Below are 24,353 nucleotides of genomic sequence, written 5' to 3' on the forward strand. Positions count from 1 at the left end.
GAAGCCCACGGGATAAGTAAGCTCATGTTGTGTTTCAGATTACACTGCTTTCTCAGAGCTTTCATGTAAGGTAACAGGTTTTTTTATGAGGCAGCACACATAGTATAGAATTCAAAATGCAGTTATTAGACAGGTAATAGTAACTGTAAGTGGAGTTACTCCCTTTAATTTTCATAACAGCATTTATGTTTTATTTCTGATATAGTCATGGACTCTGTAACACATAGAAGTGATCTACTAAAACCAACAATAGGTAACGGTTTTCTCTACAGAGATCATCACATTCAGCTTCTTTATTACTATATACTATAAGAAGAAAGTGTGCTTTCTTATTATTTCACAAGTTCATCTTCATTCTGCTCCACTATCAGAATATTTTTTGCTATGAAATTTAGTCTTGCTGTAAGCTTTTTGGTGATTTTACATTAACTTCATAATCATCTTGTTTGGGGCTTTTTTCCCCCACAAAAATGTTCTGTATAGTGGATGGAAGCACCACAATCTAATTGTTATCATATTTCTCTGTACTCAGTTTATGTCATGTGCTGCTTCATGGTTTACACTCATGCTGATCCATACTGGCCTTGCTTTATGTTATCTTGTTACAGAGATTCTCCATCATCATTATTTCTTTGTGTACCAGACATTCATACGTTTCCATTACTCATGTGAGCTTTTTGTGTTTCCAGAGGGTCACAAAGGCATGTGTTCATCCTTAATGTTATGCCATCTGCCAGTCTCAGTTCTTGACAGATCTTAATTGTTACTTTATATATATATATATATATATATTTCAGTTCCAAAAGAAACACAGCGTGTTCCCTTCAAACCCAGAACATCCCCAAGCTCAGAGGTGCCACAAACCAAACCTGGTAAGTACCTTGTTCCTTCATCTCATAACACTGAATTCTACTGGGATCAGTGGAACTTCAGATTTATATGTATTCCTTGGTGTGGTGGGTGTATAGTTTGGAGCATCCCTTAAAGGATAAAATCCAGCATCACATCTTGTGGCACAAAATTCATAAGCAGCCAGGTAAGTTTAAAATCTGTGTCTTCAGTTCTTTTTCACATTTGAAGTCATCACAGCAGTGGGCATTTTCTATGCAGTTGTCAGTAAAAGTGGGCATTCCAGTGTGAATTTGTTAGAGTTTGGGGGAAGTAAAGGTGAAAAGGAGGGATGTCATTGCAAAGAGGAAGGGCTTTTTTTCTCTCTTTCTCAAATTGTGTACATGTTTTTTTCTTTCTCAGGCACAATCATTCATTCATAATTTTCAGTTCACATTTGCAACACCCTAATGCTGCTCAGAGATTTAAGAATGTGTAATATATTCTGCAATATTGTTTACACAGCTTGGTATGGAGATAATTGCCTCTGGGCTAATTAAGGATGGAGGGAAAAAGTTTTACAAGTGACACTAGTACCTGCTTGAGTTACTCTGGTGTGTTGACCCCAGCCAGCATCCAAGCACCCACTAGGCACTTGCTCACTCTACCTTGCAGTGCATTGGGGGAGTCAATCAGAAGAGCAAAACAGAGGAAAACAAACAAACAACCCTACCCATAGTTTAACAAGCAAGGGGGGGGGGGGGGGGGGGGGGGGGAACAAGTAATACAAAGGCAACTATTCACCATATCTCACCAGCAGATCAATGGCAGTCTAGAAGCAGTGGGTACTTTGGAAAGAAAGACCTCAGTTTTGTTGCTAAGCATGACATTTGACATCATGTGAGGTTGAATATCCCCTTGGTCGGTTTGTTCAGCTGTATCTCCTCCTACCATCTTGCCCACTTGGGGGCAGAGTGAAAAACAAGTCCATGATCCTGTAACAAGCACTATTCAGCAATAGCTAAAACATAAGTGTTATCAACACTGTTTTGATCACAAATCTAAAGCAGAGTACCACAGGGGATGCTCTGAAGAAAATAAACTCTATCCCAGCCAAACCCAGTATGGGTATCCAAGGTACATGCAGTATTAGATGGTACTGTTGGAGAAATGGGCAGAAAGATGACAAGCACATTTCCTTTTCTCCCCTGTAAGTCTGCACCTATTGTTTGAATCAAAATCTTGGAATAAGTTAGGAAAGTTACAAAGCTGAAGATGAAAAGCCACCCACAAATTCTTCATGACTTATTGCAAAAGCTTCAGCTTCCTGTTTGGGCTCTGTTCTGTGTTAGATCAGTGCCTTGAACTGGGGGCAACTCTGAGTGGCATATGTGAGTATCCTCACATGCACTGAGTTTCAAGGAGGGATTGACCATCTGTCATTGGCTGTCACAGGGATGGTATGATCTTTCTGGAAGTAGTGATTGGAATGCTTGGATTGTTCTTGGTAAAACTTGGGTTTGTGTTTTTTGTTTTTTTATCACACTAATACAGTTCTGGAACCAATTACATTTGGAACTGAGAAACCAAAGTCAACAGTAGGTAATGATATTTTCTTACTTGAAAAGTCATATTGTCTTTCAATAGTCATGTTCTCTTTCCTCTTCAACACAAATCATTAACAAACCTGCAAAAGGTTCGTCACCTTTCTTTGTACACGTCTTCATAATTTAAGTCAAGATTCTCTGTCTTTTTCCTTTTTTTCTACAAAACAATTGAGGAAGATCCTTTTTCCTTTCAAGTTGCTGTGTGCATAACACAGGACAATTTCCTTCAATATTTAATGATAAGAGGCAGAGAGCAGATCAGAACAGGATCCTAACTCACATGTTCTCAGTCGTACTGCAGAGCTGACACTGTTCCAGTTGTATGGTTTGGATGAACAGAGCTGAATGCTGCAAGGTTTGGTTTGGTTTTTTTCCCTTTCCTTCCAGTTTTACCAAATGAAATTCAATCTTTCATAGAGGTCTGAGCAGTATCTGTTTCACTCAGTTCCACTATCAGAGCAGAATCACTTCAATGATCTTTTGGTTATATGACCCCAGACCCATTTGACTAAGGTATTTTTATCATTTGAATCAGGTACTGAGTATGATTCCTGTACAACCTCCATCACACAGCAGTGGTGTCCTTGTATTTGAAGCTACTCATTTTGTTTTCTTCTTCTTTTGCTGTTTGGGGTTTTTTTTCACTCCTCTTCTTAAACAGAACTAGAAATTCCGTCACATGCTTTCTAATGACATTTCTTTTCTTGGAAGCCTGATTCTGTTCAAAGAAAAGTCTTCGGGTTTTGCATCACTTCCAAAAAAACATCTTTAGTTCAAACCTTTGTGCTGTTTTTGTTGACTGCTGTGGTAGCAGACACTGATTTTAGTCTAATATAATCCATTTTTTTTCTTTCAGCTCCTAAAGATGCACGTCATAGGCCTCCCAAATCTAAAACATCACCCAGTCCATATGTTCCTCCAACTAGAGCAAGTAAGTTTATCAATGTTTTGCCCTTTAGTGTATGAAAGTTTTTCAGTTTGAAAACTGTCCAACTGTCTCTCTAAAGGTGGTCAGCTAGTGTCTGAATAGCCTGTGTCTTACTGTCATAGTCAAATGTTGAAATTGTTAGCTGCTGGAATGGGCTGCCTAGGGAGGTGGTGGAGTCACCATCCCTGGAGGTGTTCAAGAGGAGATTGGATGTGGCACTTGGTGCCATGGTCTAGTCATGAGGTCTGTGGTGACAGGTTGGACTTGATGATCCTCAAGGTCTCTTCCAACCTTAGTGATACTGTGATACTGTAAATTTTTGCTATAGAATCATAGAATCAATAAGGTTGGAAGAGACCTCAAAGATCATCAAGTCCAACCTGTCACCACAGACCTCATGACTACTAAACCATGGCACCAAATGCCACATCCAGTCCCCTCTTGAACACCTTCAGGGACGGTGACTCTACCAGCTCCCTGGGCAGCCCATTCACATTAGCTTGATATAGAATTGTGCACTGCTATGGGCAGGTATGGGACTTCAATTTATTCTTGAGCCAAAAGCCTCATAGGAACAGCCAGGCAATGACGAAATTAGACACAAAGCCTGTTCAAGAAGAAACTTATTGACCACATCACAATTAAGTTAACAACTGGCTCCTCTGAGGAAGATTAGTCAGTTGTAAAATTGTAAGAATTGATACAATCAAGATTCATTTCCAGGGCAAAGAACTCTTAGTTGCAACCATGAGCACTGTTTTCCTTCTCAAAGGAAAACACTAAGCATCTCCACAAGACACTCACCTGGAAGCCAGAGTGCATTCAAACTGCATGATAAGAAAGTTTGCTAATGAAGAGATCAAAACAAATGCACACACCTCACCCCACCCCACCCCCAATAATTCATTGCAGAAAATGGATGTCTTGTCAATCACAAGATGTGTGTTGAATTGTCATCCTCAATAACATGTTCAAAACTTTGCTCATCTTCACAGCTCCAAAAGAAAGTCAACGAGTCACTCCCAAGCCCAGAGCATCACCAAGTCCAGATGTACCACACACAAAGCCTGGTAAATACACTGCTGTTTTGTTGTGCTTCAGTAGTCAAGGCTTATTTTGGGTTGTCTTTCCTCAATGAATGAAGTGTTGAGTACACATCTCTTCATATTACAAACAAATAGATGTTTCTAGTGACGAATAAATACAGGTTTAAAGAAAGACAGGGCTGATTTGTTATTTTAATGGCAGAGTTTCGATGAGCTGGTGTCTAGGTTTAGCTAGATTTCAATGCTTTTCAGCCACATGATAGCTGTCAGTGTTAATAGCCCACATCAGGGTAGACAATATACAAACTCTATAAAAATGTTTTTGAAAGAAATTGCATCTCTTCTGTGCCTATCAAAAGATGCTTACAGGAAACCATATTTGAGGGTATCTGAATACCTGAGAGCAAAACCACACACAAGTTTCTGTGCCCTAGTAATGGAATTTGACCCTTGAAAATAGGGCTAGTATTAATATTTACATACTAGCTAACTTCCAAGCCTCTGTAGCAGGTGATGGTTCTGAGAGCATCAGCTGAACCTTCATCTTCAGTAAGAATATATTCACTAATTCCACCAGTAAATGACTTTAAAAAAAAAAAACCACACATTTAATTGTGTTCCAATTTGAAAATCAGTCATGTAAAAGGGACTACTTTTACCCTTTTCCTTGTACTTATCACTAATCATGTGTACATTCTTGTTTTTTATGAAGTTTTAGCTCCCACCACATTTACATTTGAACAACCAAAGGCAGCAAAAGGTAAAGACGTTACCTCGGGTTGATCATTGCTTTCTCCCCTGCTGCTTCTTGAGCAGACATCTATATATCATCAGGCTGGTGTTCACAAGTCATCTGTCTGGGGTTTGAACCTATTTTCTTTTCTGCTTACTGAATTGAATTCTACTCTGTTCCAGGTATTGAAAGATTCCTAGCTGTTCTGTTGCCTTCATGGAAAATTTTCTTCACCCTCACACACATTGTCATTTCTTTGATGCTTCTAGGAGACAAGCATGCCATGGGTATTTCAATTACAAGCTCTGAAATACAGATGGAAACATCTCTGCTGTAGTTTTCTGCATTCTTTCAGTCTTTGTTGCTTGACTCCAGATTTTGCTTACTTGATCAATTTTCCATGGATGTTTTCATTCATTATTTTCTTTTCTTTTTAAGTTCCTGTATGTACCTGATAGTAATTTGTTTCAGTGTCATATAAGGATCTTGTTTTTCTTTGCATGCATGAGACGGTGCCTGTGCCACAAATCTCTGATTTCTGAAGAGTATAAACCCTTACACCAGCTCTTTTCTTTCAGCTCCTAAAGAACCACAACATACTCCTTTTAAACCTAAAGCAGCTCATACCCCAGATGCTCCACACAGCAAACCTGGTAAATTGTCCGGTCTTTTGTCAAGCTGTTGTTGATAACTCAGCAACTGCTTTCAGGGTGGGCAGTGGGAGGTGTTGTCAACAGTACATTTGCTGATGCTTATAGGAGTTTTAACTTTCTCAGTGCAAAAAGAAATTACTTTCAAAATAACTTAATAATTTTAAATCACCGAGTACCATCCTAGCTTATTAAACCTCTACAAAGCTGCATTTAAAATCTCACCACTGGTGGAAAGTACAACTGTTCCAGGGAGGTTTACATATATAGACTATGTGGATACTACCAAAAGAAGAAGTAGTAGTGACCAGTGTGTTTAAAATAATGATAAACAGTTATTCACAATGTGTACATGAGCAACACCCTTCAGTTGTCTGCACCATGTTTTTGAAACTCTTAGGAGCTGTTGCAGTAGAATCATAGAGTCAATAATGTTGGAAAAGACCTCAAAGATCAACAAGTCCAGCGAACAGTACATCTCCTTTATACTCACACATTCATCCAGATTAGACTGAGATTTCCCTTCAGTTGTATTTTAGTTAGGAAAGTCCCTATCATATATCTGACTTGTACAATATAATCTATTATATAGAATATTGGAATAGAATAGAATAGAATAAACCAGGTTGGAAAAGACCTTCAAGATCATCAAGTCCAACCTATCACCCAGCACCACCTAATCAACTAAACCATGGCATTAAAGGGTTTCATTAAAGGGTTGTTATTGTTCATTTTAAAATACCTAGGTGTTTGAAACAAAGAAACAAACCAAAACTCTGCAACTATAAATCTCTGAGGGTAAATGCCCATTGATGTTTTAAAGCACTCCTTTTGTGGTACCTGTAGTATAGTGCTGAAGGTCTGGGGGGTTTAGGGGGCAGGAGGGACAGGGAGAGTCTCTTCAACATTCTGAGCATTTATTGACATTCTTTCCAACAGAAATCATTCCAACTTTTCGTGAACCACACACTACTATGATTCCTCATATTCCTGAAAGAACAAAGGCAACATTGGGTAATCAAGTGTATTTCATAAATAATCATTCTATCTTTCATTCATGGTAGAGAAGACATTCTTAGAGAGAGATCATTACATGATATTAAAAACTAATAATGAAGTTTCAGTCTGTTTCTAGGTACTTGCTTACCCTTTGGTCTGCTTCTTTCTTTATGGTAGAAGACACCTACAGAAGCAAATGATAAGGTGTCAACTATATAGCATAACATATACCAAAACAGATTAGCTATGTGACCCTCAAAATCAAATGCTAGCTTTTAAAGCTTCTGGACTAGCTTCTAGTCATCTATGTCAGGAAAAGTTGCTTAAATACATAAAACATTATATGAGAATTCATTCCTCTTATCTTAAATGTCAGATGTAGACCAAATTAGAATAATGAATCCAAGCAGTATTATTGCTTGAGCAATTGTTGTTAAATATGCAGCAGGAGTATTGCTTGAGACAAATATTATGAAGACTTCTCACACTGGTGTGGATCACAGACTAGCAAGTGCTAGGATAACCTGTAGCAGTAAAAGATGCCTACATGGCAAGAATTTCTAACACAACAGTGTGAAGATAACAAGATTGGATAGTTTAAATGTAAGAACAGAGAAGATCATTTGTAAATCAAGTCTGCTATGCAGGGTCCCCTAAAAACTAAGTCCTCAGATACTCAGGAGTGGCAGATGTGGAAGATGAAGGCTGCAACAGTTCATTTTTGCTCCATTACTCTGCTGTATACTGTTTGTGACTATGTTCTTCACTGCTTCATGAAAAGTTAACTTTTTAATGTCATTTTGGAGAAATCTGTTTATGCCAGCAGCCATTTAACTTGTTTTCCTTTCTTTGCAGTAATTCCACTTGATTAATTTTCAGTTTAACCCTTACATAATTTGTCTCACTACAGATCAGGTCATACTTCTATTCCGTGTGTGCTATGAAACCACTGGGGTGTTTTTTTTTCAGTTATTGTTCTGGGTGCTGTTTGTTTCTATTTCAGTTCCAACTGAAAAACAGTTTATTCATGCCAAGCAAAAACCATATGAAAAACCAAGAGTGCCACACACCAAACCCGGTAAAGGAGTCATCCTTTTACTTCTCTGTGTTTGTGTCTAATCATTCTTTCCTTTAGCCTTGGATATTGTGCCTTTCAACAGAATTATTCATAACTGGTTTTGTGCTGAAATAAATGCATTGCACCTAAGTCTGCCAAACTAAAGCATGCCAAAACTGCACTGAAAATAGTAGTGGAATTTGTTGCTTAGCATCAAAGATGGTTCTCCTCCTTTCTGGTACACATGAAAAAATAATGGCTAAAAAGTAGACGTGATTACTGACAAGTTTCAATAGACTGAATTCTCTCTGATTACTGCTCTGGAGTATCTGAAGTATACTTTTCTGTATCACAAAGGTAGTTCTCTGTGAGCATTTCTTTTAATCCATAAAATATAACAAAACTCCTTTGCAATGTCTTGTACAGCAAGCAACTGACATTTTACAAGGGCTTGCAGTAATAAGACAAGGGGGAATGGATTGAAGATGGAAGATGGCAGGTTTAGTCAGGATATTAGAAAGAAATTCTTTACAGTGGAGGGTGGTGAGACACTGGAACAGACTGCCCAGGGAGGTTGTGGATGACCCCTCCCAGGAGCTGTCCAAGGCCAGGTTGGACAGGGTCTTGAGCAACCTGGTCTGGTGGAAGGTGTTACTACCCACGGCAAGGGAGTTTGATTTAGGTGACCACTAAGTTCCCTTCCAGCCAAAACCATTTTATGATTCTGTGCTAAAACTGAAACAAAAATAATCTGAAAAACAGTTACAGGGGGCTGAGTCTCTTTCTATTTTTGTTACAGAAGGAATGCATATGAGAAACTAAAAGAAAGATCATGTCTGTCAGCAGCTGATTTTAAAGCTATTCTCCTACTCTTTAGTTTGGAGCATTTTGAAAGTTTTGGAACCAATGCAAATGCTACTCTGTTCCTATTGCAGTTGAATATTCTAAGATTCTTCACATTTTCTCCTTAACAGCAATACATCAGACAACTCCACAACCAATTTTTGCAAAGTCTTCTCCTACCACTGAGCATTCAAGGGCAACACTGGGTAAATAAGTTTCCTTAAAGTTAAGATGCTGGCATTTTTAGTTTGTCAACAGGAGAAATTTCTGGAGAACATGCTCTGCTGGGGTATTTTATGCAACATCATTCCACTATCCTTCACTCTCTTCATGTGCATATGTTTCTTAATAGAGATGAGTCTTAGTTCTAGCCTAAACCAGAAATAGCCTACAGCACATGTTTGGTCGGAAGGCTTTGTCAGATATCCAAGCAAACTCAGTGGTCTGAATGTTCTTCTAGAGCCAGATTTTTAGCCACTAACTCAACTTATCCTACAGCACAGTGCTAGGACTTCTCTGTGTTTTGGATAGACATTTTGTTTCAGGTTCCAGAAGTCCATGGAAATATTATTGTCTTTTTTTTTTTCCCAGGCATTTGTGGCATGCATTTTCTGTGGGCTAAATATGGCATTGGATAGTGGATTCTGAAGAATAAAATGATATTCTTTTTCTTTCAGCTCCAAAAGAAACACTGCTTCCTTCCAAACCCAAAACATCTGTTGGGCCAGAAGTACTACAGACAAAAACTGGTAATTTAAACTTCATAACTTTAACAATGTTATTGTGGCACTGCCTCAGCTGCACTTCTTGCCCTCGTTCAGAACTGCAGTCATGTGATATGCATGATCTGTAGGCAGAAACTAGTGGCATTGTTTATCTCAGAATATGTTAATCATGGTATCAAAGAAAAGACCCAAGAATTGCATCAGGTTCCATGGAGAGCAGAAATTAAGATGGTTGGCTTTTTTTTAAGATATTTGTTGAATTGCTGGGTAGCAGCCATTAAACATGTGAGGGATTCAATTAATTTCAATAAAAACATACTGCTGTACCCAGCTTCACTAAGTTATTTTCTTTTGGGGTATATAGCTACCCTGAAGACATTTGCTTTGATTTCTTAAATGCTTTTGAAACTTGGCTTACAGAATCTCAGTCCAAGATCATTACTAAGAGTATAGGTTCCTACTTGACAGTTGGACTCATTGATCTTAGAGATCTTTTCCAACTGAAACAATTCTATGATTCTATGATTAGGGATACACAGTCATAATGAAGGATGATGGTATCTCAGCTTCACCCTGGGTGTAACTATGACAATCAAAATAAACAGTCCAGGAGAAAGATCCATTTTCAATAAGCCTTATTTTGAAGAGCTTTCTATTAAGTAATCAGGGTTAGATTCTAAGTACCAGTTGAATGAGATGTCATGTTTTGGTAGCACTATAGAGCTAATTGTAGGTGAAGAACTTTAGAAAACAGAATTTACAGACATTCTTTTCCTTTCAAATTTTAAATCATTGTAAGGATATATATGCAAAATAAACTAATGTTAAGAAAGTTGTTAAAACCAAATGGCATTGTTTAGCCACTGCCCTTTCCAGCTTCCCTATTTTAACCTCATCTCTGAAACACAGAGACATATCTTTGTCTACCATCTGGATGAGGGAATTGGGTGCACCCTCAGCAAGATTGCAGATAAGACTAAATTGGGTGGGGATGTTGATCTCCTTGAGGGTAGGAAAGCTCTACAGGGGGATCTGGACAGGCTGGATAGATGGGCCTACATCAAGTGTATGAGGTTTAACAAAGCCAAGTGCTAGATCCTGCACTTGGGTCACAACAACACATGCATGATACAGGCCTGGGGCAGAGTGGTTGGAAAATTACTTGACACAAAAGAACCTGAGGGTGCTGGTGGACAGCTGGCTGAACATGAGCCAGCAGTGTGCCCAGGTGGCCAAGAAGGCCACCAACATCCTGGCCTGGATCAGCAATAGTGTGGTAAGCAGGAGTAGGAAAATGATCAAGTGATCACACCCCTGTACTTGGCACTGATGAGGCCACACCTTGAATACTAGAAGACAGACATTGAGGTCCTGTAGTATGTCCAAAGAAGGACATCAAAGCTGGTGAAGACTCCAGAGAACAGGTCTATGAGGAGCAAACTGAGGGGATTTTTTCAGTCTGTGGAAAAGGAAGCTGAGGGGAGACCTTACTGATCTCTACAGCTACCTGAAAGGAGGTTGGAGTGAGATGAGTGTTGGTCTCTTCTCCCTAATATCAGGTATTAGGATGAGAGGAAATGGCCTGAAACTGTGGCAGGAGAGGTTTAGGCTGGATATTAGGAAACATTTCTTAATTGGAAGAGTAGTCAGGCTTCAGAATAGGCTTCTAGACAGGTGTTGAGAGCCACAGTCCCTGGAGGTGTTCAAGAAAAGTATGGACATAGCTCTTTGGGACATGGCTGTGGTGGTCTTAGGTTCATGGTTGGACTTGATGATCTTTTCCAACCAGAACAATTCTATGATTCTGTGTAGTGTGTGCCTCTGCTTGTCAGTCTCTCCCTTTTCATCCAGTAACTTGGATATCTTTTGTTGTATTCAATCAAATTTGAGTGAGGGAAGAATGTCTGAAAGGTAAATGTGTTACTACAAGCTTTTAGAATCTTTTTTAGGGAAGTGCAAATTGAGACATTCAGTGTGAGACAAACCAAACTCTGTCAGAGCTCCCACCTTTAGGGCATTTGTTCTGAAGTCGATGGGGGCCCAGCAGAATAGTTGCACTTTCTAGCTGTAAGCATGAAAATACATCCAGACTAATCAGAACACGTGTCTGTCTGATGTCTGTTCGAATTGTCTTAGCAGATGTGTCTTAGACAGGATTTTAGGAAATAAAGGACAGAGATCCTTTGTGAAATTCATCTTCTTTAATTTCACTTCTCACAGAACAATGTTTTATTTCTTGTAGCTCCAAGGGCAACACACCTGGGATCAATTAACCTTATAACAGTTCATGTTGTTGATGGGTCCAAAATGACTTTGGGTAATGAGAATACAATGTCAGACTATTTGTCATAAAACTTCACTTTCTCTGCTTTTGCTCTACGCTAAGCCTACATTTTCATCAACAGAAATGTCTTAATATTTATCTTTATTGCATGTTCATTTATTAGTTCCATTCCAGTGCATGTAAAGAATATGATGGGTTTAAGTTCTTCCAGGCATTTTTTCTTCCATGTAATCCATCCTGTAATGGACAAGGCTGAGAAGTCATTTAAAATGGCACTGCCTGATCATCTTTTGCCTGCCTTACTAATGATATGTCTCTTCCCAGTCTTGAAAAGTCTTGATAAATTCTTGATAAAGTCTTTATAAAGTGCACAAAGACAGTTTGAATTTTCCTTTCACCTGTGGTGTCTTATATCTAAAAGGAAATTATTTGCATCTAACAAGCAATTATATCTTCACTTTCAGCTCCTAATGAAACATACCACATTTCACCCAAGCCCAAAACTGCTCTGGCAACTGAAATTCCACGGTTCAGTTCAGGTAATTCTTAGGATTTACATAAATGGTCGTAGTGAGAGTCTGTAGCCCTTAAGTAAAATCAGTGTGCTTTAAGGTTTGATGATCTGTTCATGAATACCTTTATAACTCTTTCAGATATACAACACAAAAATTTATTTTCCCCCTCCTCAGATGATTTTTGTTCATTGCTCTGAAAATCAAGGTTCCATAAATATTGCCTCAAACCCACAGAATTCTCAAGTACCCATTTTGCTGTATGCCATTGGTGCATGGACCTTTTTTTCTGATGAATTACACTCTCCCTTTTACCTGTAGGATTTAAACTGAATCTTATTTCTTCTAGCACCTCATAAAACACGTCTCACCTCTGCAAGACCAAGGCCATCTGATAAACCACAGACCAGACCTGGTAATAATCATTTATTCAATTTGGGATGGGGAAGAGGTTAATTAATTAATTTCACCTATTCTCAGTGGAATTTTAAAAGTTGCTGGGAAAAGAGGGGAACAAAAAAAAAAACCAAAAAGAAAAAGGAAGAAGAAAATAATGTATTTCTCCTTTTAATTACCCAGTATAAAGCTGTTTTAAATGAGACCAGAGTGCCAGTGTAGTATTGTACCGGTGTACCATTAAGCTGGCAATGTACCCAGGCATCCTGGCCTGTATCAGGAACAGTGTGGCCAGCAGGAGCAGGGAGCTCATTCTGCCCCTGTTAGGAGCACAAGCCCTATGAGGAGAGGCTGAGAGTGCTGGAGTTGCTTAGCCTCGAGAGGAGGAGACTCAGGGGTGACCTTATTGCTCCCTACAACTATCTGAAGGGAGGTTGTAGACAGGCGGATGTTGGTCTCTTCTTCCAGGCAACCAGCACCAGAACAAGAGGACACAGTCTCAGGCTGCACCAGGGGAGGTTTAGGCTGGATACTAGGAAGAAGTTCTTCACAGAAAGAGAGATTGGCCATTGGAATGTGCTGCCCAGGGAGGTGGTGGAGTCACCATCACTGGAGGTGTTTAGGAAGAGACTGGATGGGGTGCTTGGTGCCATGGTTTAGTTGATTAGATAGTGTTGGGTGATAGGTTGGACTTGATAATCTCAAAGGTCTCTTCCAACCTGGTTAATTCCATTCCATTCCATTCCATTCCATTCCATTCCATTCCATTCCATTCCATTCCATTCCATTCCATTCCATTCCATTCCATTCCATTCTATCATCACAGCAATACCTTTTCTACTCTAATGATGAATTGTTTGAAGCATATAAAAGTCTTTTGGGTTCTCATGGAACTTCTCATGGAAGTTTTTTCTTCTTTTTCTTTTTTTTTCCCCCTGTCTCACAGTTCTTAGTGAAACCACAGTAGCACCAGCAAGAACAAAAGCTCCTGGACGGCCAAAGTGGATTGTGCCATCACCAGGTAGAGCTATGCTTTGGCAATTCTTTTTAACTTCTCTGTAAAAGACAGAATGTGACTTCCTCAGTTGTCTTGAGCCATGATAGGTATTTCATTGTGTTTGATTATACAAGTTAACTTCTCAGAGTATGGTAAACAATTGCTGCTATTGGTCATGTTATATAATTCCAAGTGCCATTATGAAATGATATTGACAAGCAACCAGTGTAATCTCACAGGTAGATTATTATGTGGCTACTGGTTTCTGATGATTTTTAGATGATAAAAGTCTTTTGAAAGCAACTCCATGAAGAAGGACCTTGGAGTCCTGGTGGACAGTAAGCTGACCATGACAGAGCAAGGTGCCTTCTCATTATGAGAATTGTGCCCATCAGGTTCTCCTGGCCCTCTGCTCTGCCCTAGTGAGGTTTCCTTTGGAGTATTGTGTTGAGTTCTGAGCTCCCCAGTTCAGAAGGGACAGAGCACTACTAGAGATTGTCCAATGGAGGCTATGAGGATGATGAAGGGACTGGAATATCTTTCTGATGAAGAAAGACTGGGAGACCTCATTAGCACCAGTGCAAAGACCTTTCACCTCATGGAGATTGTGCTTGGCAGCTGCAGGGCGCAGATGATAAGCAGTGGAGTTTGTTTTTTCCAGCAGCAGCACATGGGATTGTGGCTGGTTTCCTGGCAGGCTTTTCAGTTTCCTGGCTAGCTGTAGTGCCAGGTGGTAAACTTGACTGTGGGAAAGAGGCCTCCTCATGACCAACATTCCTTTCAGTTTTCTACCATATTTTAGCCATTTTGCCTTGAATTTTATTTTACTGATGTGGGAGTTCTTATTTGTTTTAGTGTACCTAACATCTTGCTCAGGTGGAGGTTTTTTCATTCCATCTGAATGGTTTAAAAGCTTCTCATGTTCTGTTATGCTTCTGGACAACCTTCAGCAAACAAACTTTGAGCAACATTTCCATTTCCCATGTGAAAGAGAGAGAGAGAGAGAGCTCATTATCATTAACGTGGCCATTAACTTTGTATTCTATTTTATTTTCATTTTGGAATCTGTGGGTGTACAGCCAAGTTCTAGAGGAACTCAAGTATTGAGGTACTTCAGTTTGTTTTATCAGAGATATTTTTTCCAGTTCTTCCCTTAAAAGAATCCACCTTCTAAGGGTATTTCTGCTATTAAAAATGCAGTGGTTAGTTTTAACCACTTTTAGTGGTTTAGTTAGTGGTTTAGTTTAGTGGTTCAGTTAGCTTAGACCATATCAATATTTTCAGGAACAAAAAAAAAGATAGAAGAAGACACAAACTCTCATGCAAGCAAGACATTTATTCTCAGTTCTGTTAAAAGCTTGGATAAATGTTGGAGTCAAAATGTTTATAATAAGCAAACTACCTTAGCTAGCATAAGGTGATTGCTATGATAAATACAGTAAGCAGTTTGATAGTGAAGGTACCTTGTGAGAAAATGCTAACAAGCTTTTATGTAACTTTAAAGTGCATTGAAGCATTCAAAAGGAGAGTCTGTCAACAGGGAAAACTTGTGGTTTGGTCAGCTTTTTTTACCTGAAAGTTTGACTTATTTTCATTAGTAGGCAGTGGAAGTTTCTGGGGGAGGCAAAGGAAATAATTAATTCTGCTTTCTAGAATGTCCATAATATTTTGTTCATTCCTAGCTGATGTAATTTAGCAAAGATTGTGATTCTAAATTGGGTTATAAGGAGCAGGACAGGGATAGGGCTTTCTGTAGACATTATTAAGAGGCAAAAGTGAATTAATGGATACTTGAGAGATTTAGTGAGATATAGTCAATGTTTGGGTGTATCTTGTTAATGTGTTTGTTGTGAGAATAGAATAGAATAGAATAGAATAGAATAGAATAGAATAGAATAGAATAGAATAGAATAGAATAGAATAGAATAGAATAGAATAGAACTGAATTAACCAGGTTGGAAAAGACCTTTGAGATCATCAAGTCCAACCTATCACCCAACACCATCTAATCAACTAAACCATGGCACCAAGTGCCCCATCCAGTCTCTTCTTAAATGCCTTCAGTGATGGTGACTTCACCACCTCCCTGAGCAGCACATGCCAATGGTCAATATCTCGTTCTGTGAAGAACTTCTTCCTAACCTCCAGCCTAAACCTAAGAAACTAAATATACTAAATACACTCGGACTATGACCAGTTGGTGCTGGTCTTCCCAATGCCTCTTCTCCCTTGAATACCATTGCAATGAAACATTGATTAGCACTCTGCTGCTGTGTATATCTGAAGATATAATTAGCCACTTTAGTTACCTGAAGACAGATTGCAGTTACCTAAAACCACATGATGTGTTTGGAAATTTTAGTCAAAGAGGCCAGGCACTATAAGCCTCATTACTTTAATCTTAAGCAACATGTCCATGCTATAGACTTGCAGATTCCTAAGGAATACCCACCAAAAATGGTAGAATAGAATAGAATAGAATAGAATAGAATAGAATAGAATAGAATAGAATAGAATAGAATAGAATAGAATAGAATAGAATAGACCGGGTTGGAAGAGACCTTCAAGATCATCACATCCAACCCATCAACCAATCCAACCCACCTAAACAACTAAATCATGGCACCAAGCACCCCATCAAGTCTCCATCAAGTTGCCATCACTGGAGGTTTTTAGGAGAAGACTTGACGGGGTGCTTGGTGCTGTGGGTTAGTTGCTTGGGCAGTGTTGGATTGGTTGATGGGTTGGACGCGATGATCTTGAAGGTCTCTTCCAACCTGGTTTATTCTATGTATTCTATGTATTCTATGTATTCTATGTATTCTCCTCCTGAAGACCTCCAATGATGGTGACTCCACCACCTCCCCAGGCAGCCCATTCCAATGGGCAATCACTCTCTCTGTATAGAACTTCTTTCTAACATCCAGCCTAAACATCCCCTGGTGCAGCCTGAGACTGTGTCCTCTTGTTCTGGTACTCGCTGCCTGGGAGAAGAGACCAACATCCGTCTGTCTACAACCTCCCTTCAGGTAGTTGTAGAGAGCAATAAGGTCATCCCTGAGTCTCCTCCTCTCCAGGCTAAATAGTAACATAACTGAAAAATTACTAGCTTCATGCAGTTAAAATACTAGTTTAATCTCAAAACAAACTCAGCACCAGATTTATAAATCTGATTGTAATGTTTAGGTCATGTTGGAAAAGGGTTGGAATTTGGTAGTTCAGTTTTGAGATTTATTTTAAATAGGGGTTTATTTTTCTATGTCATGAGAAAGTGTAATTCTCTTTGTTTTTCTTAATTTCTGGGGTTTTTTTTCACAAACAGGATGCAATTGCAATGCATCTCCTCAGTCTACCTCACACAGATGTTTTACAAAGCAAATAAAATTATTTTGTGGAGAGTAAGAATACCAATTTAACAGGCTGGCTGTACTATAAATATCAGCATGTAAAATAGTTGCTCTGTACCAGGAGTAGCTGTGTTGATCTTCCAATGCCATTTGCTCCAGGTTGTTCAGAATGTGTTTCTGTAACTTTTAAGCAGGACTTTCCGTTGTATACAAACTGAAATTTATATACACTTTCCCCCCACTACTCCATATGTTTCAGTCAAAATTGCTCTAGCCATTCAATGCAGAAGAAAACCAAAGATGCTATTTTTAGGGAGAAGAACTTTGCTTTCAGCAAGGATCAAGGGACATTTTATTCTATATACTGAAAAACAAAAATGTTCTTTGTGTTTATCTTTCTATCAGTTTTGGTTTAACTCATCTATTATCTCTTAATCTTAGTGACTCTCTCTTTTTGAATAAACTTCTTTCAATGAATGTTTAAAATTAAATTGCAGGCTCTCCAACCACAGATCACTTTCTACTTACTTGAATAGGAAGATAACAGTTATTATTAGGTTACCAGTAAAAACATAAGTGGTACCATAGATGGTAGGTTTGAACATGCACAATATACAAATATTCCATGACTTGGTAGATACTAACTTTCATTTTTTCACAGATGATGTGTATACACCTGAGGATATCACCAGACAACTTGGTGTGGATGTGAAAAAGCCTTTGGAATATATTGATACCTGGGAAAAGCCAATTTCTGGTAAGGTTCAAGGGGAAAAAAAGCAAAGTAAAAAAAAAACCCAAACCCCTAAAGTTATGAAAAACAAAAGCGTGCCTTTCCTACACAAAAAACACCTCAACTAAGAACAGAAAATAATTCATAGAATCATTAAGATTGGAAAACACCTCTGTGATCCTTAAGCCCAACCTTCTACCCAACTCCTCCATGACCACTAGACCATGTCCAAAAGTAACACATCTGCTTGTGTTTTGACTGCACTTCAAAGGGAAGCTAGTGAATACATCTCAGCCATCCTCATCAATACACCTTCTCTTGTCTCCAGAATGCTACTCAAAGAGATAAAAATACCTCATGGTCACTATTTAATCACTAATCCATGCCATATGTTTAAAAGTGACCACAGCCAATGTTGTATCTTTGTCATCAAACAGCCACAACGTTGGAAGCACTGGTTATTTTTCTTCAGACTAATAGCTGCTGCATAGCAAAGGAGGGTAAGATGAGTGCACAACCAGATTATCCTCACACTTATGAGAATGCTTTGTTGGCTATTAGGATTGTTAGGAAAATTAGAATGCTTAGGCTTGAAGCAAAATAAAAGTGTAGATGATAGGGTTTTGTGCTGTGACAGGTGTGACAGTTTTACTTTTCTAGCAACTCTGGCAATCACATTTTCAAAACACTCCAGATATTTTGTACTGAAAAACAGCTTCCACAATAAGGCCTTCAAAAATAGACCTTTTGTATTTCACTTTTTCTAGTCATCTTCTTTGAAGTCTTCCATTTAATCTAAAAGCTGTAGAATATATAATGTTTGTATGCCACATGTGTGGACACAATCATACACACAAACATGTAAACACCCTTACACTTAGAGGATTTCTTTGTTTTACTAAGCACAATCAAGAACAAAACTTGGTTTAGCTGTGTGTTACTGGCATAAAAACTGTCTGAAAGGAAAATCTGCCCAGTTTTACTCTTGGATTTGCTGCAGGCACTTTTATTAGCTGTGTTTTACTCTGAAAAGATGTTAGGTTGAAAAACATAGGCACAAAGATCTGCTTCTAACAAACTCATAAACTGCTTTTTGCTCTTACTCCCTGCTGAATTTCCTTTGCAGCTAATTTACCTGCACAAAGACAAGAGCCTATCTTGACAGCTGAGCACTGATGTTTTATCTTTTTAAAGTTTATTCAATCTGAAGATTACACTTGGTAAAGATAAGGCCAGCTACTCTTAGTAGTAGCTGGATGTAGACAGTAAACTGTACACAAGGGTAGTGCTCTGCATTTTTTTGTTCCTGAACGTCAGGCAATGGGGTGTACTTAAGTAAATCCAGCTTGTGATTTGCAGGGACTGGAATCTTTTTATGTACATAGTTCTGACAGCACATCTACGTCTGCTTTTACTCATCTTATGACATTGGATGTTTTAAGTTAAGCCTTTAGAGCTTTTAAGTAAGCCAATACCTTTAACTATAGTCATAAAAGACAGTTGGGTATGGTTGTTGAAATTAACTACCACTGTTTTGCCCTTCTCTTGTATACATCTGAGATCTCAGCTCTCTTCATGAGGTCTTAATAAAGAATCATAAAATTGTTTCAGTTGGAAAAGTCCTCAAAGACCATCAAGTCCAACCATGCTCCCTTCTTACCCACAGTTACTCTATTTATAGCATAAATTGAGGTCTGATAAGTAGGGGCCAAGTTGCTCTGCATAGCCAGTAACCCAGTATCAAGCAACCTGCATGTTTGTTGACATTGGCAGCATTTTAAGAACTATACTACTCTTGAGGGTTTTACACTGCTAGATACAAAACCTCCTTTGTTAAATAAATGTTGCACATATTTCCAGTTTGTTTGGTGTTTTTCTTGGGGAAATATGTGCAAAAGTGAATAGTGGAAGGAAAATCCTTTCCTTTGAATAATAAAATCCTTTACAATTGCCTGGAAAATACAGCAAAATGTTTTGCAAGTATGAATTAAGGGGCTTAGGTTCTCTCTTAGGACTTGGTTGTCAAAGGACCTTACCAGATGAGTTTAATAGATACTGGCTGGAGCTGCACATTGAAATAATCTAGTTGGGTGCTTCAGGAGTAACTGTCTCTAGCCAAGTCAGTGCATGAACTGAGAGTGACCTTATTCATTTTTCACTTTTGAAAGGCATAGCAGAAAGTGACCACTATGATAATGTCTCTTGTGATACACTTTTGCTTCAAGCTAAGGGTGACCTGGTTTGTCACTTAGAAAGTACAAATTATCCACAATTTTGAGAGTAAGATACTGAGAGGGGTTCCAAGGACACTGAGATGATGGTAACTGTGGGAAGAAACATCCCCTGTGCTGCCAGGATGTTATCATTGACAGAAATGAGTAACTACACGGAAAATGAATTGCTGAAACACGTGTACAAAGTCTCCAAGGAGCTACATTTTTTCAGTGTAATCTTGGGTTTAAAACTCCATGGCACATACTTCTCAAAGAATTTAAGGCTGAAAATACAGCTCCGTTCAGCTCCTAACCTCACCTCTCCACTTTTGATACTAAAGGAGAAATAAAGCCTTGCTTGAGAAGTCAGACTATAACTTGTAAGGGGTTTCTGATTTTCTGGAATTTGAGGTTAAATAATTAATAACACCATCTTGTCATGTCATTCAGTCACTACATCACCTGGCCCTCGGCATCCACCTATACCTCCTGTCAAGCCTACACAAATGCGAAGAAAACCTCTGCCTCCAAACACTGTGACTGGTAAACCAGGGAGTCCAGGTATCTCAACCTTTTCCCTATACATATTTTATAATGTGTGAGATAAAATTGAACTGATCAGCAGTGTAGAGAAGAATTTTATAGTATAGATTCTTTTTCTCCAATGTGTGATATCTATAGAAAATAGCCTTCTCGAACATACTGACCTTGTGTCTTTGGTCTTCATACATGAACTTTGTTTTCTTTCTTTGTTTTCCTATTCTAATTATGTCAAAATCATCCCTAGTATGGGATTTGAAAGTATAATACAAGTCATCCTTTAAGAGGATCATCCTTTAAAACACTTCATCCTTGCCATAGCAATTGCAATTACTTAATGTGTGTGTCAGATGGGAGATATTCAATATTATGTTTCAAAGGCACCCAGAAAACTTAACTACACTGGAATTTATTCCATGTGCAAAAAGTTAAGCTTCAGACCTGTGCTACAGTATTCTTTTTTCTCAGTATCAGAGTAAGAGCACACAGACACAAGAATCCCCAAGCTAACATTCCAGGTAGTCAGAATCTATCATCTCATGGCTCTTATCATCATGAGAAGTGTTTCCCTCATCATATTGCTCTATGTAGTTCACTGGAAGTATCAAGGCTTTGGCTCTGCTGCATTCCCTGCAGACTTTCTTTGGTTTGTTTCATTTGAGGCTTTGTGTGCTTTAATAAAGGCCTAAATAATTCTTTAGTATTTTATGCATGAGATTGAAAGTAAGAATCTCCAGGCTGGATGAAACAGGCTGTAGATTTACAAAACAGCAGAGCTGTGATCAAACTGTTGTGTCAGTACTTGCTTTTGATCACTGGTGTTTCCTTAGTAATAGCTACAACACAACATAAGATATTGCCAGTCTTACAATGTAGCAGAAAAAGATGTTGACATGATACTTTTGCTTCTGCTTGTAATGGAGTGCCTGCTAATTTTCTCCATTAAGTGGCTAATTAATATAACAGTGTTTTGAAATATCCCCTGTTTTCCATACACTAGAGGCCAGGTTATGAGATAGTCAGAAGTTATGATACCTTCCTAGGCATTCAAGATGGAATAAGCTAGTTAGATGATTCAAGATGGAATAAGCTAGTTAGACGATCTGGTTCTTCCTTGTGGGGCTAGTAGCAGATTTTCCTTCTTCTGTGTTTCCTACTGTTTGATCCAGCTTAGTTTTAAACATTGTAGTTGAATTGCTTCTGGTTCCCAGAAGAGACTGTTCCACTGTAGTAACAGGAAAAATTTGCTTCAATGTTCTTCTTGAATTTTCCCTTTCATAATTCCATCCTGTTTCTCTTTCTCATTAACACTGTGATTAATTCCCTGCTTGCATCCTTCTTACTCATCTGCTGAATGAGTATTATGGGGAGGTTTCTATGCAGACATTAAAAGTCTTCTGAATGGAGAAAAGGATAAAAAAAAAGGGAGTTCTGGAACCTTTGTGCTGGACTCTGGTGAGATCCTTAATGAACTTCCATTTTATTAAGGAAATTGGTGGAAAATAGGGAGAGAATTTTTATCACAAGCATCTTAATAAATTTAGTCATAATTTGTTTAATTCTTATCATTTATTGATTACCTGAATCTTAATAAATTGCTATTTTATTAAGGAAATTATTAGAAAGTAAGGATTTTTATCATTTTAAACATGGCTTGTCAGAGTTCTGCCTTCGGTCAACATGTTCTTGGTCATGTATGCAGGAGAGGTAACTATGGCTAGAGGTTATCTTAATTTCATTTTAGTGGAAGCTTCAGCACTGTTCTGTGGTTCAACTCTCCATGCAGACCACATTTAATGACTCTGTGTTCATCTTCATATATATTTCAGCTCCAGCCTTGCTAACATATATTCTGTATGGAGATTAGAAATGAAAGGACCTTGCCTATATTTGAGGGCAGAAATCAAAGTATCATTTGCCAGCTTCATCTGTTCTTACAACTAATGAAGTAATGTGTCCTTTTATTTGAGAAACAGAAATGTCCATGCTGGTCATTCTGCATCCTTTTACCTGCCTGTGCAGGATACTTCAGTGCATTTAAACAGCTCATATTCCAGTTGATTGAAGTCCTCCAAGACAGTCTCCAAGTAGCAAAGAATTTTCTAGCTGGGTTTCAGGAGTAAATTAGATTGACAGCTTGGAACTTTCCTAACTCTAACTGGAAGCTGTTGTATGAGATTAGAGGGAATGTTACAGTTTAAGTGAGAGTACTCATTCCAGGAAGCAATCTGAGTTCTGTTAGAAAATCAGAAAGCTGTTTCACTCTTGAAACAGTGAATGCACTATTGCTACAAGTTCTTTCTTGTGCCATTTGTAGCTAAACCAGCTGGACCAACAACACCTGTGAGGACAGGAACATCATATAAGATCCCAACAGCTTTTGCAACTCCAGAGGATTATGGTAAGTATATTGCAAGCAGTTCTTGTTAATTATTTCATGAACATAAAAATTTCTTGTTTTCTCCTTTGCTTTTCTTCCCTAAACTGTATTGATGTATTGTATGTTTAGTGTAAGAAGTATTCTGTCTGGGGTGATTCTGATTTCCTCTCTGGCACTTCGGAGTAAGATGTGCTTAGGATTTTTGAGCTCAACTATGCAGCACTAACTGATGCTGGGTTTTGTTTTCCTGCAGTAATACTGAAATTCTTGTTTCCTTATAGTGATCATCAACCCACTGTGGCCTTTAGTGTGCAGTAAAGCAACCTAGATGCTAGGTTTACCAAAAATGCTTGCTGTTAATATATTGTGTTTTGTCTGTTAGGGTCTGTTGCAGTATTTGTATCCAAGAGAAGATTCTGTTCAATACTGTTTAACACAATGCTGGTGTCAGCAATTCAGACTAGTTTATCACATTTACATTCACCAGTGTTATTTGCTTCAAGCTAAATAGCCAGTGCAGTGCAAAAAGATCCTTATTAAAAGGCCTAAAGACCATTTTGCATATATTTCATTAATTTAATCCAGCAATAGTCATGAAGTCTGTCATATTGATTACAGCTTTCTTTATCCTATCAGGTAAGTATGGGGTTTACTTAGAGTCGCAGCCAAAACGTCTACCTTAAAAGAAAAAGACAACTCTGGCAGCAAGTTCTACCATGGAAGAGCTTTCCCATGATTTAAAATGCCAAATGAACTGTGAAATACTGAAGTCCTAACAGTGAAATTCCTTATTTGTTGCAAACTAAACTATAAAAATGTTTCCCACAGTTGATACAACTGTCTTCAGCTCAAGTCCTACATCAGAAACAGATTCTTCAGGCAAACCAAGGTATCAAGGTAGGATTTTAGTATTTGTGGTATTTTTATTTGGGGGAATATATGAAGAGTGACCTATCTTGCACCAAAATTATCTTGTTTGGTCATTCAAAGGCCAAAGATTAATTTGATGCAGTTTCATTTTAATGTCAGGTAAAATATTGAGGTGCAGACTGCCAGCATATTCTGGACTAAATTTTGCTTCTACTTACTTCCCTGCTGCCATTCCCTACTTTATAGTCTTGCCCAAAAACATGTTGTGGCTTTCCTTGGATGCCAGTTGTAGTACAACTGCATGCTGTCCACATTCCACCAAGAAAATGAAAATCTTCCTGTGGGCTCACAAATGTACCCAAAGAGGTATCTCTCAGCACCTCACTGTAAGGGAAACCCACCCATCCTGGATGCCTCACTTCTCATCCCAGGCTGTCTACATTCAAATAATTGGTAACACAGAATCATTTAATCAATAAGGTTGGAAAAGACCTCAAAGATCATCAAGTCCAACCTGTCACCACAAACCTCATGACTACTAAACCATGGCACCAAGGGCCACGTCCAATACCCTCTTGAGCACTTCCAGGGACGGTGACTCCACCACCTCCCTGGGCAGCACATTCCAATGGTTAACAACTCTCTCTGGGAAGAACTTTCTCCTC

General features: G+C 38.6%; 1 protein-coding gene across 1 annotated transcript in view; it reads left to right on the plus strand.

Moving 5' to 3' along the window:
- Positions 1–24,353, plus strand: part of ABI3BP (ABI family member 3 binding protein) — a 146,378-nt gene that overhangs the window by 96,399 nt on the left and 25,626 nt on the right. Inside the window, exons 27-45 of the mRNA XM_054163898.1 lie at positions 206–253; positions 798–872; positions 2,383–2,430; positions 3,292–3,366; positions 4,359–4,433; positions 5,122–5,169; positions 5,721–5,795; positions 6,732–6,806; positions 7,795–7,869; positions 8,823–8,897; positions 9,369–9,440; positions 11,659–11,733; positions 12,165–12,239; positions 12,562–12,627; positions 13,555–13,629; positions 17,614–17,709; positions 20,349–20,459; positions 22,756–22,839; positions 23,647–23,715. Coding sequence (XP_054019873.1) covers positions 206–253; positions 798–872; positions 2,383–2,430; positions 3,292–3,366; positions 4,359–4,433; positions 5,122–5,169; positions 5,721–5,795; positions 6,732–6,806; positions 7,795–7,869; positions 8,823–8,897; positions 9,369–9,440; positions 11,659–11,733; positions 12,165–12,239; positions 12,562–12,627; positions 13,555–13,629; positions 17,614–17,709; positions 20,349–20,459; positions 22,756–22,839; positions 23,647–23,715 — 1,392 coding nt within the window. The remainder of the gene's footprint in view (positions 1–205; positions 254–797; positions 873–2,382; positions 2,431–3,291; positions 3,367–4,358; positions 4,434–5,121; positions 5,170–5,720; positions 5,796–6,731; positions 6,807–7,794; positions 7,870–8,822; positions 8,898–9,368; positions 9,441–11,658; positions 11,734–12,164; positions 12,240–12,561; positions 12,628–13,554; positions 13,630–17,613; positions 17,710–20,348; positions 20,460–22,755; positions 22,840–23,646; positions 23,716–24,353) is intronic.

Source organism: Dryobates pubescens, chromosome 8, assembly GCF_014839835.1.
Source record: "Dryobates pubescens isolate bDryPub1 chromosome 8, bDryPub1.pri, whole genome shotgun sequence".
NCBI classification, from domain to species: domain Eukaryota; kingdom Metazoa; phylum Chordata; class Aves; order Piciformes; family Picidae; genus Dryobates; species Dryobates pubescens.